Source organism: Ziziphus jujuba, chromosome 11, assembly GCF_031755915.1.
Source record: "Ziziphus jujuba cultivar Dongzao chromosome 11, ASM3175591v1".
NCBI lineage: Eukaryota > Viridiplantae > Streptophyta > Magnoliopsida > Rosales > Rhamnaceae > Ziziphus > Ziziphus jujuba.
The window spans coordinates 10,555,057-10,569,220 of NC_083389.1; the positions used below are offsets into that span (position 1 = coordinate 10,555,057).

At 36.7% G+C, this 14,164-nt stretch overlaps 4 protein-coding genes and 1 non-coding gene across 5 annotated transcripts; 2 read left to right on the top strand and 3 right to left on the bottom strand.

Annotated features, from left to right (window-relative positions):
• The first annotated feature begins 743 nt into the window (after positions 1–743).
• On the top strand, positions 744–4,215 carry LOC107409842 (gamma-tubulin complex component 3). The gene is made up of 3 exons (XM_016017266.3): positions 744–3,341; positions 3,444–3,883; positions 3,986–4,215. Exons 1-2 carry the CDS (start codon positions 1,066–1,068, stop codon positions 3,718–3,720), a joined length of 2,553 nt encoding a protein of 850 aa, XP_015872752.3. The 5' UTR covers positions 744–1,065; the 3' UTR covers positions 3,721–3,883; positions 3,986–4,215.
• A 491-nt stretch (positions 4,216–4,706) lies between these two features.
• On the bottom strand, positions 4,707–6,393 carry LOC107409860 (DNA-3-methyladenine glycosylase). The gene is made up of 6 exons (XM_016017284.4): positions 6,038–6,393; positions 5,662–5,733; positions 5,403–5,526; positions 5,218–5,288; positions 5,086–5,143; positions 4,707–4,985 (listed from the first exon to the last, which is right to left on the bottom strand). Exons 1-6 carry the CDS (start codon positions 6,293–6,295, stop codon positions 4,783–4,785), a joined length of 786 nt encoding a protein of 261 aa, XP_015872770.3. The 5' UTR covers positions 6,296–6,393; the 3' UTR covers positions 4,707–4,782.
• A 1,942-nt stretch (positions 6,394–8,335) lies between these two features.
• LOC125419490 (uncharacterized) lies at positions 8,336–10,132 on the top strand. The gene is made up of 3 exons (XM_048465654.2): positions 8,336–9,505; positions 9,608–9,687; positions 9,781–10,132. Exons 1-3 carry the CDS (start codon positions 8,624–8,626, stop codon positions 9,872–9,874), a joined length of 1,056 nt encoding a protein of 351 aa, XP_048321611.1. The 5' UTR covers positions 8,336–8,623; the 3' UTR covers positions 9,875–10,132.
• Positions 10,133–11,748: 1,616 nt separating this feature from the next.
• TRNAS-GCU (transfer RNA serine (anticodon GCU)) lies at positions 11,749–11,830 on the bottom strand. The gene has a single exon. It is a non-coding gene; the product is annotated as a tRNA-Ser (tRNA).
• Positions 11,831–12,104: 274 nt separating this feature from the next.
• LOC107409166 (thioredoxin-like 3-1, chloroplastic) lies at positions 12,105–13,675 on the bottom strand. Its single transcript, XM_048464702.2, has 5 exons — positions 13,163–13,675; positions 12,939–13,013; positions 12,757–12,823; positions 12,638–12,655; positions 12,105–12,508 (listed from the first exon to the last, which is right to left on the bottom strand). Exons 1-5 carry the CDS (start codon positions 13,462–13,464, stop codon positions 12,410–12,412), a joined length of 561 nt encoding a protein of 186 aa, XP_048320659.2. The 5' UTR covers positions 13,465–13,675; the 3' UTR covers positions 12,105–12,409.
• Between the last annotated feature and the right edge of the window lie 489 nt (positions 13,676–14,164).

Here is a 14,164-nt window from a genome sequence, read left to right on the forward strand (position 1 = left end):
AAAAAAGAAAAAAAAATTAAAAGGATCCATGTGGAGAATTAATAAACAGTTAAAGTTAGAGGTAATTGAGTTGGACTATACGAGGTGGGCTTCTTAGGCCTGTTAGAACCTGACCTGAATATAAGCCCAAAACTATCCATACAATCTGTACCTGTACTTCATGATTTATTTATTTATTATTAATTATTTTTTTGAGGGCATACATTTTGCTTCACACTGTTTTTATTTTTGGGTAAATATTACGCCTTATACTAGTTTGCGCATGGAATGTTCCAGTTCCAAAATGATTAGGTACAAAAAATCTCATTTTTTGGTTAAGTTTTGTTATCTGTTGTTGGTGTGGTGATCATTATTTATTTGATAAATATTAATTATTTGTATTTAATTGTTTTATTGTTTTACATAAAAAATTCAATGGGAAAAGGTGAATTCGAATAGATTATCAAATAATACTTGTTAAAATTTTAACATTAATTTATTTAATGAATTAATTATTAGTTTGATAGCAACAATTGAAAAAAAATTGAATATATATTATATTATATATATATTTTAATTAATCAACTTATACTAAGGATTAATAGTCACAAATATAATATTATGGATAAAAAAATATGCAGAAAAAAAAAACCATATAAAAATGTAAATGGTTTTGGTTTAACAATTAAACCAAAGATATTGAAAATGAAAAAAAAATTCTTTGATAGAAGAAGATGAACTTAAAGGGCTACAAGGTTGGAAAATTTAAGCAGTTCATTTTTTGGAAAATTTATTAGGAATTAGGATAGAAAATGAGACGAAGTCATCTAAACTCTGCTTCACAAAGTTCATAATTCTCCCAATAGTCAGTCCCCGATTTCGAAGATATATATATACATAAATATTTATTAAAGATTAACAGAGCACAAAAACATAAATAAGTTTCCCAATTTCCGCGCCCATAAAAAATCAAAAACCCTCCAAACTCGCCCAAAAAAAAAAAAAAAAAAAAAAGAAGAAATTTGCTCAAATCTCAAATCTCTCTTTCTCATTCGGTTTTTCACTCGCTCACTCACTCACCACGGAATGGAAGAAGAAGACCAGCATAAAGTTGCAGATCTGGTTAAAGAACTGGTCCTTCGGTTGCTTTCCCAAAACCCAACTGCCGATTCGCATCGCCCGAAGCCCGACTCACCCGCTTTCCAGAACTCTCTTCGCTATGCCTTCCGCATACTCTCCAGCCGACTCACGCCCTCCATTGCCCCCGACTCTGCCGCCATCGCCGAGTCCATCAAGCGCCGCCTCGCCACTCAAGGTAAGTCCTCTCAAGCCCTCACCTTCGCTGACCTTTACACTAAATTCGACTCCAAAACCGGCCCAGGAAGTGTAAATAACAAATGGGCGGTACTCTATCTGCTCAACATCTTATCCGAGGACCGGAAGAGCTCCAAGAGCCAATTGGACTCTCCGCTCTTGTTGTTGCCCAACTTGGCATTGAACGGTTCCGAGTTGGGTAATGTTTCGAGGGTTTTGCGTGGAAGGGGAAGGCAGGAAAAGGGTTGGAACAATGGGGTTTTGTTGGTCTCCAAGGACCCGGAGAATATTCGCGACATTGCTTTCAGGGAGTTTGCGAATTTGATAAAAGAAGAGAATGCGGTTTCGGAAGAGGTTTTGGTGAGGGATGTGCTTTATGCTTGTCAGGGTATTGATGGGAATTATGTGAAGTTTGATGCTAAATCTGATGGGTATGTTTTATTGGATTCAATTAAGGTTCCAAGAGCTACACGTATAATGGTTTGCAAGCTTTGTGAATTGGGGTGGCTGTTTAGGAAGGTCAAAGGGTATATTTCAGAGAGTATGGCTCGGTTCCCAGCTGAAGATGTGGGAACCGTTGGCCAGGCTTTTTGTGCTGCATTGCAAGATGAGTTATCTGAGTACTATAAGTTGTTGGCAGTTCTTGAGGCACAGTCAATGAATCCGATTCCTTTGGTTTCAGATTCAGTGAATTCTAGCAATTATCTTTCGTTGAGGAGATTATCTGTTTGGTTTGCTGAGCCCATGTTGAAGATGAGGCTAATGGCTGTTTTAGTGGAGAAGTGTGGGGTTTTGAAAGGTGGGGCAATGGCTGGGGCTATTCATTTGCATGCGCAGCATGGTGACCCTTTGGTGCATGAGTTCATGAGGCGTTTACTTCGGCGGGTTTGCTCTCCACTTTTTGAAATGGTGAGGAGTTGGGTCTTAGAAGGGGAGTTGGAAGATATTTTTGCAGAATTTTTTGTTTTGGGTCAACCGGTGAAAGCTGAGTCTCTTTGGAGGGAAGGTTACATGCTTCATGCTGGGATGCTTCCTTCTTTCATTTCACAGTCTCTAGCACAACGCATTCTAAGGACTGGCAAGTCAATAAATTTCCTTCGTGTCTGTTGTGAGGATCGTGGTTGGGCTGAGGCTGCTACAGAATCTGCAGCTGCTGCTGGGACTTCAACTAGAAGAGGGGGTCTTGGATATGGTGAAACTGATGCCCTTGAGTCCTTAGTTGATGAAGCTGCAAAGAGAATTGATAAGCATTTATTGGATGTTATATACAACCGGTATAAGTTCAAAGAACATTGTCTTGCCATAAAGCGGTACTTACTACTTGGGCAAGGTGATTTTGTTCAGTATCTAATGGATATTGTTGGGCCAGAGCTTTCTGAGCCTGCTAACACAATTAGCTCTTTCCAGCTTGCTGGATCACTGGAAACTGCAATTCGGTCATCTAATGCCCAGTATGATGATCCTGATATATTGGATAGGTTGAGGGTAAAGATGATGCCGCATGGAACTGGTGATAAGGGCTGGGATGTGTTCTCATTGGAATATGATGCTAGAGTTCCTCTGGATACTGTGTTCACAGAGTCTGTCATGGCAAAATATTTAAGAATTTTTAATTTCCTGTGGAAGCTTCGACGAGTAGAGCATGCTCTTATTGGTGCTTGGAAGACAATGAAACCAAATTGCATCACTTCCCATTCCTTCACTAAGCTACAAAATGCAGTTAAGTTGCAGTTGCTTTCAACTTTGAGGCGATGCCAGGTTCTATGGGATGAGATGAACCATTTTGTCACAAACTTCCAGTACTATATCATGTTTGAAGTCTTGGAGGTATCTTGGTCTACTTTATCAAATGAAATGGAGGTAGCCAAGGACCTTGATGATCTGCTGGCTGCGCATGAAAAGTATCTCCATTCTATTGTTGAGAAATCTCTCCTTGGAGAACGCTCCCAATCACTTTACAAGTCACTCTTTGCATTATTTGATCTTATATTGCGTTTCCGAAGTCGTGCAGATCTGTTATATGAAGGGATTCATGATTTGCAAACAAGGTACAGTATTTATCCTTCTGTATAACAACTAATATCTGTGCTTTCCTTTTTTTAATAAAAAGGGAAAAGCTAACTATATGTAGTATCACTCATTTGCTGCAGAACGGAATCCTCTGTACCGTCTCGACGGAAGCAATTGAATGATAGATCTTCAGAGCCTGGATCATGGATTAGTGATGGCAGGAAAGCCCTCACACAACGTGCCAATGACTTTATCCGGAACATGGGACAAGATCTGGATGCAATAGCAAAGGAGTATTCATCATTACTTGAGAATTTCATTTCTCAGTTGCCTGTGCAGCAACATGTTGACTTGAAGTTCCTCTTGTTCCGACTTGACTTCACCGAATTTTATAGCCGGGGGCACCCTAGTACATAGGAAAGATGTCAACAGATTTCAAATTCAACAAAATTTTCTACAGATTGAAGGATGAATAAAGCACTTCAATTCTTTTAATTGCCCCCGCTCGTGTGCTCCGCAATCGTCTAGTGGCCGGCTGACATCAAGATGAACTCAATCTTTCTTATTGCTTGACTTTTAGGTACTAGAAAGATCTTAGCTTCTTGAAGTAGACGTTATTTTCTGATTTTGTCTTAGCATCTTGGAAATCTAACACCTTGTGTATTTTCTTAAATCTTTTCAGGGCAGTGTTTGCTTCTTTCTGATGGCTTGTGGAAGTTCAATTGACTTGAAGGTATATTTCTATCAGTGGCTCAGGGTGTGAAATGCCATACTGTACACGTATTGTATCTGATGTTCTAATGATTTGTTGGTGATTTCCTGCGGCTTTGCAAGCTGTCCATTCAGAGCTTGTATATTTGTACTATAGTTCTGTATTGGATGAATGATGAGCAAGTGTGCTATGTTTATTTAGAGCGTTTTGTGCATCTGAGTGCATTATTCCTTCTCTTGAGCCAATTTTAGTTGTTTTATTTATTTAGTTTTATTTTATTGCACTTAAATCTGACCAACTATTTTACGAACTAATGAACCAGCACGCTGATCCTGTATGTTGTTCTACATTCGTTGGTACATATTTATTTGGTATCAATGAATCGATTCCCTTATTTGCGATTGGCTGAGTGCAATTTTTTTTAGAACAAGCATGGATGTTAGGAGATTTTTTAGATTTAATCCATTTATAAGCCAGAAAGGCTATTTAGGGTGGTTGCTGAAAGTATATATTTGCTATGAAATGCTATTAACTGCCTTAAGAACCCTTTTCAGACACTCTAACTGTAGATAGAACCAATAACTTGACCTTACAATAATTAAAGAACCAACAAATGATTAAAAAAAAAAAAAATGTTACTTAGCGGGATTAGCTTGATTTATCCGAGAATGAATCTCTTCCAAGTCTCAACTATTAGAAAGCCAAGTGCACTGTATATTAAAGCTGCATTTCAATTTACATATAGATGGGGCTTAAGTATTTACAGGTCAAGTGTTTTTTGCCTCCTTTGGACAAGAATTGTAAGATGAATGTGGCCTGAGAGTGTTTTTAGGAGCACTAATCCAAGGGGTTCCTCCAATAGCAAATCTCCACAATGCATTTGCATGTTCAGGTAAAGCATATTCGATGCCAACACGGGGACCAATCAACATCTTCTCAGGCACTGGACCATCTAAGATTTCCAAACCACCTGGTAACAATACCCATTCATTTATTTCAGAACCATGTAGAACTTCATTCAGATTTAAGATTTACATTACCAGGTCCAGACAGATGTGCTAAAAGCATACCAGGCGTGTAAAGGGGATGGTTAGACCATTCTGTCGAAAGTCCCAGTGCTTGACCAACCTAACAACAAGATATATATAGACTTTTGAGCAAAATTATTGAAGAAGATATACGAAAAGTGAAAGGAAACTTACCTTTCCAGGTCCTGTAAGGAGAACAGGCTTATCGGTCTTCTGACCTCGACGGTGCTGAACTGTCTGCAATCCTGTAATGAGTCTGATGATGTTATGGTGGGCAAGTGCTTTTTTTCTCTGCTTCTTATAACAATGGCGGTTGATAAAACATAAGGGCCACTCTAGTTACTTGGAAAAGAAATTACCACTAATTGGTGCACAGGAACGGATTAAGACAGCAGCCCCAACTCCTTCTTTATCAGCAACAACATTCAACATTGCATGAAGACCATAGCAAAGGTAAACATATGCATGCCCACCTGCTCCAAACTTTATATTTCCCAAGTAACCCAACCAACGAGTCACCATCAACATCGAAATATATGTCGGAAAATCTTCAATATTTGAATACAAAAATTCTATTATAGGTACAAATGCAGTAGTGGTAGGTAGGTAGTATCTTACAATAGGGGCTGTTCTTGCCGTAACCCCAAATCGACCATGACAAGCTGAATCATTTGGTCTGTAAGCTTCTACCTGTCAAACAAACACCGTTTCTTATTGACACCCAAAAATAAACATAAAAATATTATTACTTTCCATTTTTAAGCTCCCTAACCAAACGGCTTTTTTTTAAAAGGGTAATTAACACAGTAAACGAAGCTTTCAAATGATTAATTACTTTACTAAGCTCTTGATCAGAGGAAATTCTTTGTTCTCACATCAATGTACGAATATAAAAATCCAAGGTCCAGAATTGTTTTACTATGCTTTCTCACGAAACAAACAGAAATGGAAAGGGAAAATATGGGGAAGAAAAGGGAGTGAAGATGAAGATCACCTCAGTAATCTGGAGAACAACATCGTCTCTCCTTAAAAACTTGCCGAGCAAACGCGGGGCGAGGTCAAGGGCGTCAATCTGGAAGAATGTGGAGGGCAGGATCGTCATCTTATCAATGGGCAGCTCTGAGATTGGTGTGGACTTCGTTTCCAGTGGCTGAATCGGTTGAGTCCCGTCGTCATCGCAGACGGGTCCGATCGTGGGAATCGGCTTCTTGAGTTTCGGGGAGACTCGCTTGAACCGCAGAGTTCGCTTCATTTTTCGGCTGTGCGACCCAAATGGTTCAAACTTCAAACCCAACACACGCACACACGTGCACTATGTTATACTTCGACCTACCGTGGTTTTGGCGGGTTTACATATTTATCATTTTTTTGTTTTTTAGTTATTTATCATTATTTTTGGGACTCTCTCTCTCTCTCTCTCTCTATATATATATATATATATATATATATTCGCTTCATTTTTCGGCTGTGCGACCCAAATGGTTCAAACTTCAAACCCAACACACGCACACACGTGCACTATGTTATACTTCGACCTACCGTGGTTTTGGCGGGTTTACATATTTATCATTTTTTTGTTTTTTAGTTATTTATCATTATTTTTGGGACTCTCTCTCTCTCTCTCTCTCTCTCTCTCTCTCTCTCTCTCTCTCTCTCTCTCTCTCTCTCTCTCTCTCTCTCTCTCTCTCTCTCTCTCTCTCTCTCTCTCTCTATATATATATATATATATATATATACCGTCATTAATACTACGATCTTCACCATAGCATTTCCATATATCTATATATATATATATATATATCTATCTCTCTTTTTTTTTTTTTTTTTAATTGCACTTGTTTGAAACTCAACCTAATATCTTGAAGGTAAAAAATAAAAACAAAATCTTTTATGTTTCCTGTAAGAATCGCCTCTTTTTCTTGATTTATAATTAGATTATAAATTCTTTCAATGATAAACATTTTTGTTAAAAAAAAAAAAAAGACAGTGATATTGAATGTTAAAAAAATTTTGAACAATTTTTAGAAAACTTGATTATTATTATTTGGGAATTAACATTTTCTTTTTTAAATTGAAACCCTTTTAAACATTCAAAGTCATTTTCCAACCGAGTTGAGTTGACCTAACTGCTAAATTTTACCTGTACATTTGATCCATATCATATTATTCATTCAAAATCATTTGCCCTCCTAATTGAGTTGACCCAACTTTTTTCAGTTAAATTTACTAGTACATTTGATCCATATTATTTTATTCTAATTATTATTTCCGAATGTTCACACAAATTCTCCAAGTGTATTTTTTATTTTTTTATTTATCTTTTTTCGATAAGTAACTTCTCGAAGTTGAATTCAAAAGAATAACCTTTGTACCTAATAAGTAATAATAATTTTTAAAATATTAATATTATTTCGAACCTAATCAATAATTAATTTTAGGATAATTGATGTTGTCAGTCTCATACTACAGCTTTAGTTACACTTTTGTCATTAAATTTTTGTACTTTGGCTTATAAATTTTAGGTTTTGATATATTTTAATCCTTAAAACTATTTTTTGATAATTTTAAAATTTATAATGTGTTTGATGTAACATGTAGAAACTTTGTGATGTTTGATTTTATAATTATATATATATATTTTTTATTACAATAGGTAATACTGCATATTACAAAACTTTTAGAAATTCGGTTAAAAATAATTCAATAAGTAAAGTGCATGAAAAAAAAATTAAGAATTAAAGTGCCAAAAAAAATAAATTCAAGAATGAAATTGTAGATATAGATATTGTTTAGGAAATAACAATGTCCCATTAACTTTAATTGGCATGGTTAGTTCATAAACTAAGCTCATATTTATATTTTGATCCTTAATTTTTTTGACATTTTGATTCTTAAATTTTACTTTTTGTTATATCTTTAAAACTAATTTTTACATAAATTTTAACATAAAAACAATAGAATTTCAAAACCAAGCAATCCATAAGACATTTATGTTGCATCAAAACGCATTTGCACATCTTAAAATTAGTAAAAATCAAACTAAAAATAGTTTCAGAGATCAAAATATAACAACTAAAATTTAGAGAAAAAGATGCAAAAAGAAAAAAAAAATTCAATTACCAAAGCTCAAAAAAATACAAGTACAGTTCAAGAGCTAGCAATGTTAACATTCCAAAATATCAACTAGTTTTATGAAATCTTGATTTTCAATAATATTTTTAAATAAAAAATTTTGGCCAAATAACAAAAACCCTAAACGCAACACAAGTTGTACGTATAGTGGACCATTCAAATGTGAAATTAGGGCAAAATCTGATAGCAGAATTCTGGATCCTTCTAAAAGCGCATTGTAATTTTCCTTTTCCTACCGTGATTTATATTTGGGTCACCAAGTTCTAGACGCTTCCGAACACGGAAGCCTCCAGAGATCCCTTCCATCAAGACCCTATATTTTTCTCGCTCAACTTTCCTCCATTTTCCCATTACTTTCTCTCTCAACCCTAGGACGCCCAAGCTTCCAAGCTCCGTCCTTTAATAGGTCTCTATTTTGCTGGTTCTTTTCTGAATCCAAGATTCGTCAATGGCCAAATTCGGAGAAGGCGACAGTCGGTGGATCGTAGAGGACAGACCAGATGGAGCCAACGTCCACAACTGGCATTGGGCCGAGACCAATTGCCTTGAATGGTCCAGAAACCAACTCACCATGCTCCTCTCCAACCTTACCATCCTCGACGGTGAAGGCAATCTCTTCGTCAAGACCAAGAACGTCGAGAAGGTCGACGGCGAGGCTTATGTCAACGTACGGAAGGGGAAGATCATTCCCGGATACGAAATAAGCGTTTCGATCTCTTGGGAAGGCGAGGCTAAGGACCCAGATGGTAAATCTTTGCTCAAGGTTGATGGGGTTGTGGAAATTCCATATATCGCCGATGAGAACGCTGATGAGGACCCGGAACTTAGAATTACAGTGAAGGATGAGGGACCCATTGGGAAGAGATTGAAGGAGGCTATGGTGGCCAAAGGGAAGCCATTGATTTTGGAGAAGGTTAAGCTTTATGTGCAGAGCATGGCGAAAGGTGGGCCTGCTAAGGAGGAGTTGGAGGTTAAGAAGGTTGGAACGAAGAGTAGTCAGGCTGCAACTGCTCCGGTGGCTAAAAAGGAAGCTCCGGTGGAAAAGAAGGAGGTTAAGAAAGAGACCAAGAAGGAAGAAAAGAAGGGGTTTAAGTCGATATCGATTACAGAGAAGTTTAGCTGCAGAGCAAGGGATATGTATGAGATACTTATGGATGAGAATAGATGGAAAGGTTTTACGCAGAGCAATGCGAAGATAAGCAAGGAGGTTGGTGGGGAGTTCGCCATTTTTGATGGGTCGGTGATTGGTAAGAATGTGGAGTTGCAGGATGGGAAATTGATCGTGCAAAAATGGCGATTTGGGAACTGGCCAGATGGGATTTATTCGACGGTAGAATTCTAAATTTCCAGCCTTTTTGTTGTCTTTCTAATAAGTTTGATTAGCATTGACTCACGAGTTGAGGTTGACTAATATTTGGTTGAATATTTGCAGGTGAGACTTTCCCTCGATGAGCCTGAACCCGGAGTCACCATTGTTAAGCTCACGCATACCGACATACCTGAGGAAGACAGGTTAGTTTTTGTTGATTGGTTTTGCTTCCTGCAATTTGGATTCCATTTATATTTCTTGGTTGTAAGCTGATAGTGTTATATCTGGTTATGCAGGTACGGCAATTCCACTGTTGCAGAGAATACAGAGAGAGGATGGCGGGATTTAATTTTCCACAAGATACGGGCTGTTTTTGGTTTTGGAATTTGAGATTTTTAGACAGTTACCTTGAAAATGTAGAATTTAGATACCTAACATCTCATCAATGAAGCATGAATTTGAATGTTGGGGGATTTTTATACTGTTTTGCATGTTTGTGTACTGTCATTGACAAGCTGGTCAAGTTGATTGGTTTGTCTTTAAAACTGGGTCATCACTCTCGCACGTTATCAATAACCATATCATTGATCTTATCATGTCTTTGCTAAAGATGATAATGTATATGGTGGATTTTATCTCGTTCGATCATACCATTGGTTGTTTTAGTCGTTCTCTTTTTATTTTGCTCTTTTCTGGTTCGCAGTTGTTATATCCAGATTTTTGGTATCCTTTCTCTCATATTATATCATCAGCACCGGATAGAGATTACTATATCAGTTATACTGATGCAATTGTTGTGAGAACTTGAAAGTATCTTATTGCTTTCACATCAACATATTCTTTCTTTTTAAGAAAAAAAAGAAGAAAGAAGGAAGACAATTTTGCTGATATTTCTGCTGACGCTTGACTACTACAATAACAGCAACAACGTTTTAGGGGTTTTTGAGTACCATGTTTAGTATCTTAGGTCAAAATTTGAAAGATGCTAGGTGGTTTTAAGAAATCTACGTATTGTTTCTCTTCCGTTGGCTCTAGATCATTGAAGGCTTCATATTACCATTGTTTTTTACTTGGATTTAATGGTTGATCGAGCTACATGAAAAGGATTAGGTGAAGGTCATGAGGTTGATCACTAGGAGCTCGGTTCTTCCTTTGGAATATTGTTGTGTTCGGTCTTTTAGTAGTTAGATGCATTCGAAAAGGGGAAAAAATTTCTTGACCTTTTTGCTGGTTCGTAACAATTCCAGCTAAACAGAAATTTCCCCTTTAAGTGCATATTTATTAACGCTTAGGGCTTATGTGATAAAGAGTGTCTAACCAATTTTCACCTTTCTTTCTGTATTGACAAATCTGGGCTTTTTGTGTACATCCACTAAGATTTGTAATTTCCACATTCTTATGTCATGAAAACAAACAGGTGGTTTTTGGAGTAAGCTTCTGTTGAATAAGAGAACGGAATGCGTCAAACCAGAGGTGTACAGTGTCTTTTATTGTTCCCGCATGCTGAATAGGGGTGTTTTATTAACCAAAAGATGGCAAGCTACGACGAATAAGTTAGCTTGCCAATGGATCAGAAGCTAGAAGAAAGAGCCTCTCTCCTGATTCATAGAGTTCACAAAATCATTACACATTAATTTATGGGATAATCTTCCCGTTTTACAAAAGTCAGGATCCCATTGGCACAGAATATGTGCTAATCCATTTGCACTTCGTAGTATTAAGATTGGATCTTAGTACTAACTCCTGAGAGCTGAACCACTTGGTATTGGTTGATTTGGATGCTCTATGTCGTACAATCAGTATCTGTTTACATGTTGAGATTATATATGTAAATTTATACCACTACAAGTGAACAGAGAGATTGACATCTCTGCTAAATCTGAAATTCATCAACTGCCATTTTGATGTTTGTGGATGGTTTTAGCTACCTGTTATTCAACGTGGGCTGCTAGACATTTTAAATCTTGAATCAACCAAACAAATTTCATTACGAATGAGATGTCAACCCAATCACCAAGTTGTGGTTTTGTCCATTGTTCTCTTCGCATTTTTCTATTGACACTCGAAATGAGTGAACAGGAGGCATTTATATGATGAATGAGCTAACTTCGCAAAAAATTCCTAGGAAATTGTTGTATATTGTTTCAAATAAAAAATAAATAAATAAAATCCAAATAAACAACAACAATAAATAAAGCAAAATGTGGGAATGGAAAAAGCCGGAGAAAACAAAATGCAAAAAAGTGGGGAAAGCAAAATATATCCGTCGCCTGAGAGATTCGAACTCTCGCGGGGAAACCCCATGTACTTAGCAGGCACACGCCTTAACCACTCGGCCAAAGCGACAGTTGTTGATGATGGCTTGCTAATTTAATTAGTTTAATCAAAGTGTTGCCAATTCATTCATGATTTATCCGAAAGTTTCGCGCGCGACCCAAACATTACGAGGAGGTTCACTTGTTTAGCCGGTTATCCATTACGAGAGATTATCATTACAATACCAATACTAGTTTGATTTCATTTGTGGGTTTTTGATTGCTCTATACGCCAGACAAAATTTGCCCCAAAAATTGGCATTTGCAATAATACTAATAGTGCATAATCAATTTGAAAGAGTGAGTGACTTAAGACCAAGCTACAATATGGTTAATTTCACACACTCTTTGAGAGTGAAGATTTAAGTATTGCCCAATGCCATAGGTAGTAAAGGATATAAAAGAAAGAAACTCGTACAAAATTACATTGACTGCAATTTTTAACACCATTTTTTTTTTTCTTTCTTTTGCTTACTAATGGTGTTTAACTTCCATATAGTAAATAGTAAGTAATATACAATTTTTTTTTTTTTTCTTCCCTAAAATGCTATAAACAAGATTACAATCACGATTTGGGGCGGGCAAGGAGGAGGGGACTGAAAGAAAGAAATTAGACGAACTTTTGGATCATTTGTCTGACTTCTTCAATCACCAGCCATGCTTTGTGTCCTCCAATAACTTCTTCTTTCATCTCTCCATCTTTCCATAGCTGCAACATATACATCACAGAGCCCATTTAGAGTTTTTTTTTTTTTTTTTACCCCACCGCTACTTGTCTACTAAAACAGTCAAGAAAACTTTTTGTTGCAGAAAGTAAAAGCTCAAATCGAGGACGCACCTGAATTGTTGGCATTTTCTGATGAAAAAAGCGAACACCCAAAAGGAAATGAAATTAGTTTAAATTAAAGACAAGTATATATAGAACTTTGTAGTTGTAGGATTGTAAATAAGACATACAGAGATATTTCCACGCTTTACTAGTGCTTGGGGTACCTTATTGACATCCACGTAATAGAATTTCATTCTGTCATGAATAAAAAAATGTCACAATCAAATGAAATTCTATTTTTCTTGCTTCACAGAGAGAGAGAGAAATAGAGAGAGAGGGAGAGATAAGAGAAAACAGAGAATGAAGTTACTTGGTATCAAATTCGGCAGCCAATTTCTCCAACTTAGGCTTCAAATATATGCACTTCCGACACCAAGAAGCCATCCTGACAAAAACACACCAAAAACATCCTAAAAAGCCACCATTTTTTTATGGAATACATCAGCAGCGGGCATAATGGGAATAAAACGACAACGTTTGCAGAAACAATTTGTCAGCCCCAAAAACAAGGAAGACAAAGAAAGAGTTAGTTACCATTCTATGAGAACAGGATGGGAGAGTTCTTGTGCATGGCTTAAGATTTGGTCGAGTTGATCACAGTCATTAATGGGTTCCATCTCAACCACACTGGGTCTTGATAAATCAGGCCAAAACGCCTCCACTTTCAAGTCCCTTCTCGATATCTTCCTGTAATCTCTGTTTCTATGATCAAAAGGAATTAACCCAAAAGTTTTTGGCTGAAATAAGAAGTTCCCACCGCTCCACAATTGTTGGTGCTGGTCTCTTTGATGGATTTCTCTATACAGGACATGAGAATTCGCTGCCAGAACTGACATTTTCTAAGATAGAAGATAGATTATGAAAGGCTGATTAGACAGTGGAAGTGAGAAATCTGAGGCTAATAGTTCAGAGGAAAATTAGTAACTAGCATACGGTTGTGAATTTATGAAAATTGTGGTTTTTAAGGTTGGAATGTCGAGGTTTTGGATTTGGAAATTTTTTATGTGTTTTATGTGAAATTTTAATTGTTTTCGAAAATGGAGAGAGATGGTTCGTATAGAAAGCTTATCCGAAAGGAAAGACGGAACAATTTGATGCGGGGCCCACATATTTGGATGTTATCTTTCCCAAGAAAAGTATTTGGGCTTATCAGCTTTTGGATGTAAAGCATTTTATAGAAGCCAAACGTCTGCCAAGCCCATGTAAAAGGCATTTATTTGGATTTTGGACTAATAAGGGACTAAGCCCATACGATGAAGAATAGATTGTAGGCTTTCAATCAGCCCAAATCCTTATGATTTGAATCTAAATCATGAACTTACTGGATTTTGCTTTTTGATGATCTCGGTCATATCAGAATCTTGTTTCCTTTTTGACGCTTAATAGGCAGATTGTATTTCTTATATGAATTTTTACAGGAATTTCTAAAATAAGAGTTGCTTTACTTGCTTTATTTGATAATTAGGATAGTAATAAAAAGGATAAATCAGAATAAATCACCGCATATAAGTCAATATCTTAAACTATAAATGAATC

Coding starts and splice junctions, on each gene's coding strand:
- LOC107409842 (XM_016017266.3), top strand. CDS start 1,066: ATGGAAGAAGAAGACCAGCATAAAGTTGCAGATCTGGTTAAAGAACTG. Junction 3,342..3,443: donor ATTCATGATTTGCAAACAAG/GTACAGTATTTA, acceptor CATTTGCTGCAG/AACGGAATCCTCTGTACCGT.
- LOC107409860 (XM_016017284.4), bottom strand. CDS start 6,295: ATGAAGCGAACTCTGCGGTTCAAGCGAGTCTCCCCGAAACTCAAGAAG. Junction 5,527..5,661: donor CGGCAAGAACAGCCCCTATT/GTAAGATACTAC, acceptor GGAAATATAAAG/TTTGGAGCAGGTGGGCATGC. Junction 4,986..5,085: donor CCATCCCCTTTACACGCCTG/GTATGCTTTTAG, acceptor TATTGTTACCAG/GTGGTTTGGAAATCTTAGAT.
- LOC125419490 (XM_048465654.2), top strand. CDS start 8,624: ATGGCCAAATTCGGAGAAGGCGACAGTCGGTGGATCGTAGAGGACAGA. Junction 9,506..9,607: donor CAGATGGGATTTATTCGACG/GTAGAATTCTAA, acceptor GAATATTTGCAG/GTGAGACTTTCCCTCGATGA. Junction 9,688..9,780: donor GACATACCTGAGGAAGACAG/GTTAGTTTTTGT, acceptor CTGGTTATGCAG/GTACGGCAATTCCACTGTTG.
- LOC107409166 (XM_048464702.2), bottom strand. CDS start 13,464: ATGTCAGTTCTGGCAGCGAATTCTCATGTCCTGTATAGAGAAATCCAT. Junction 13,014..13,162: donor CATCCTGTTCTCATAGAATG/GTAACTAACTCT, acceptor TGTTTTTGTCAG/GATGGCTTCTTGGTGTCGGA. Junction 12,824..12,938: donor GCTGCCGAATTTGATACCAA/GTAACTTCATTC, acceptor TATTCATGACAG/AATGAAATTCTATTACGTGG.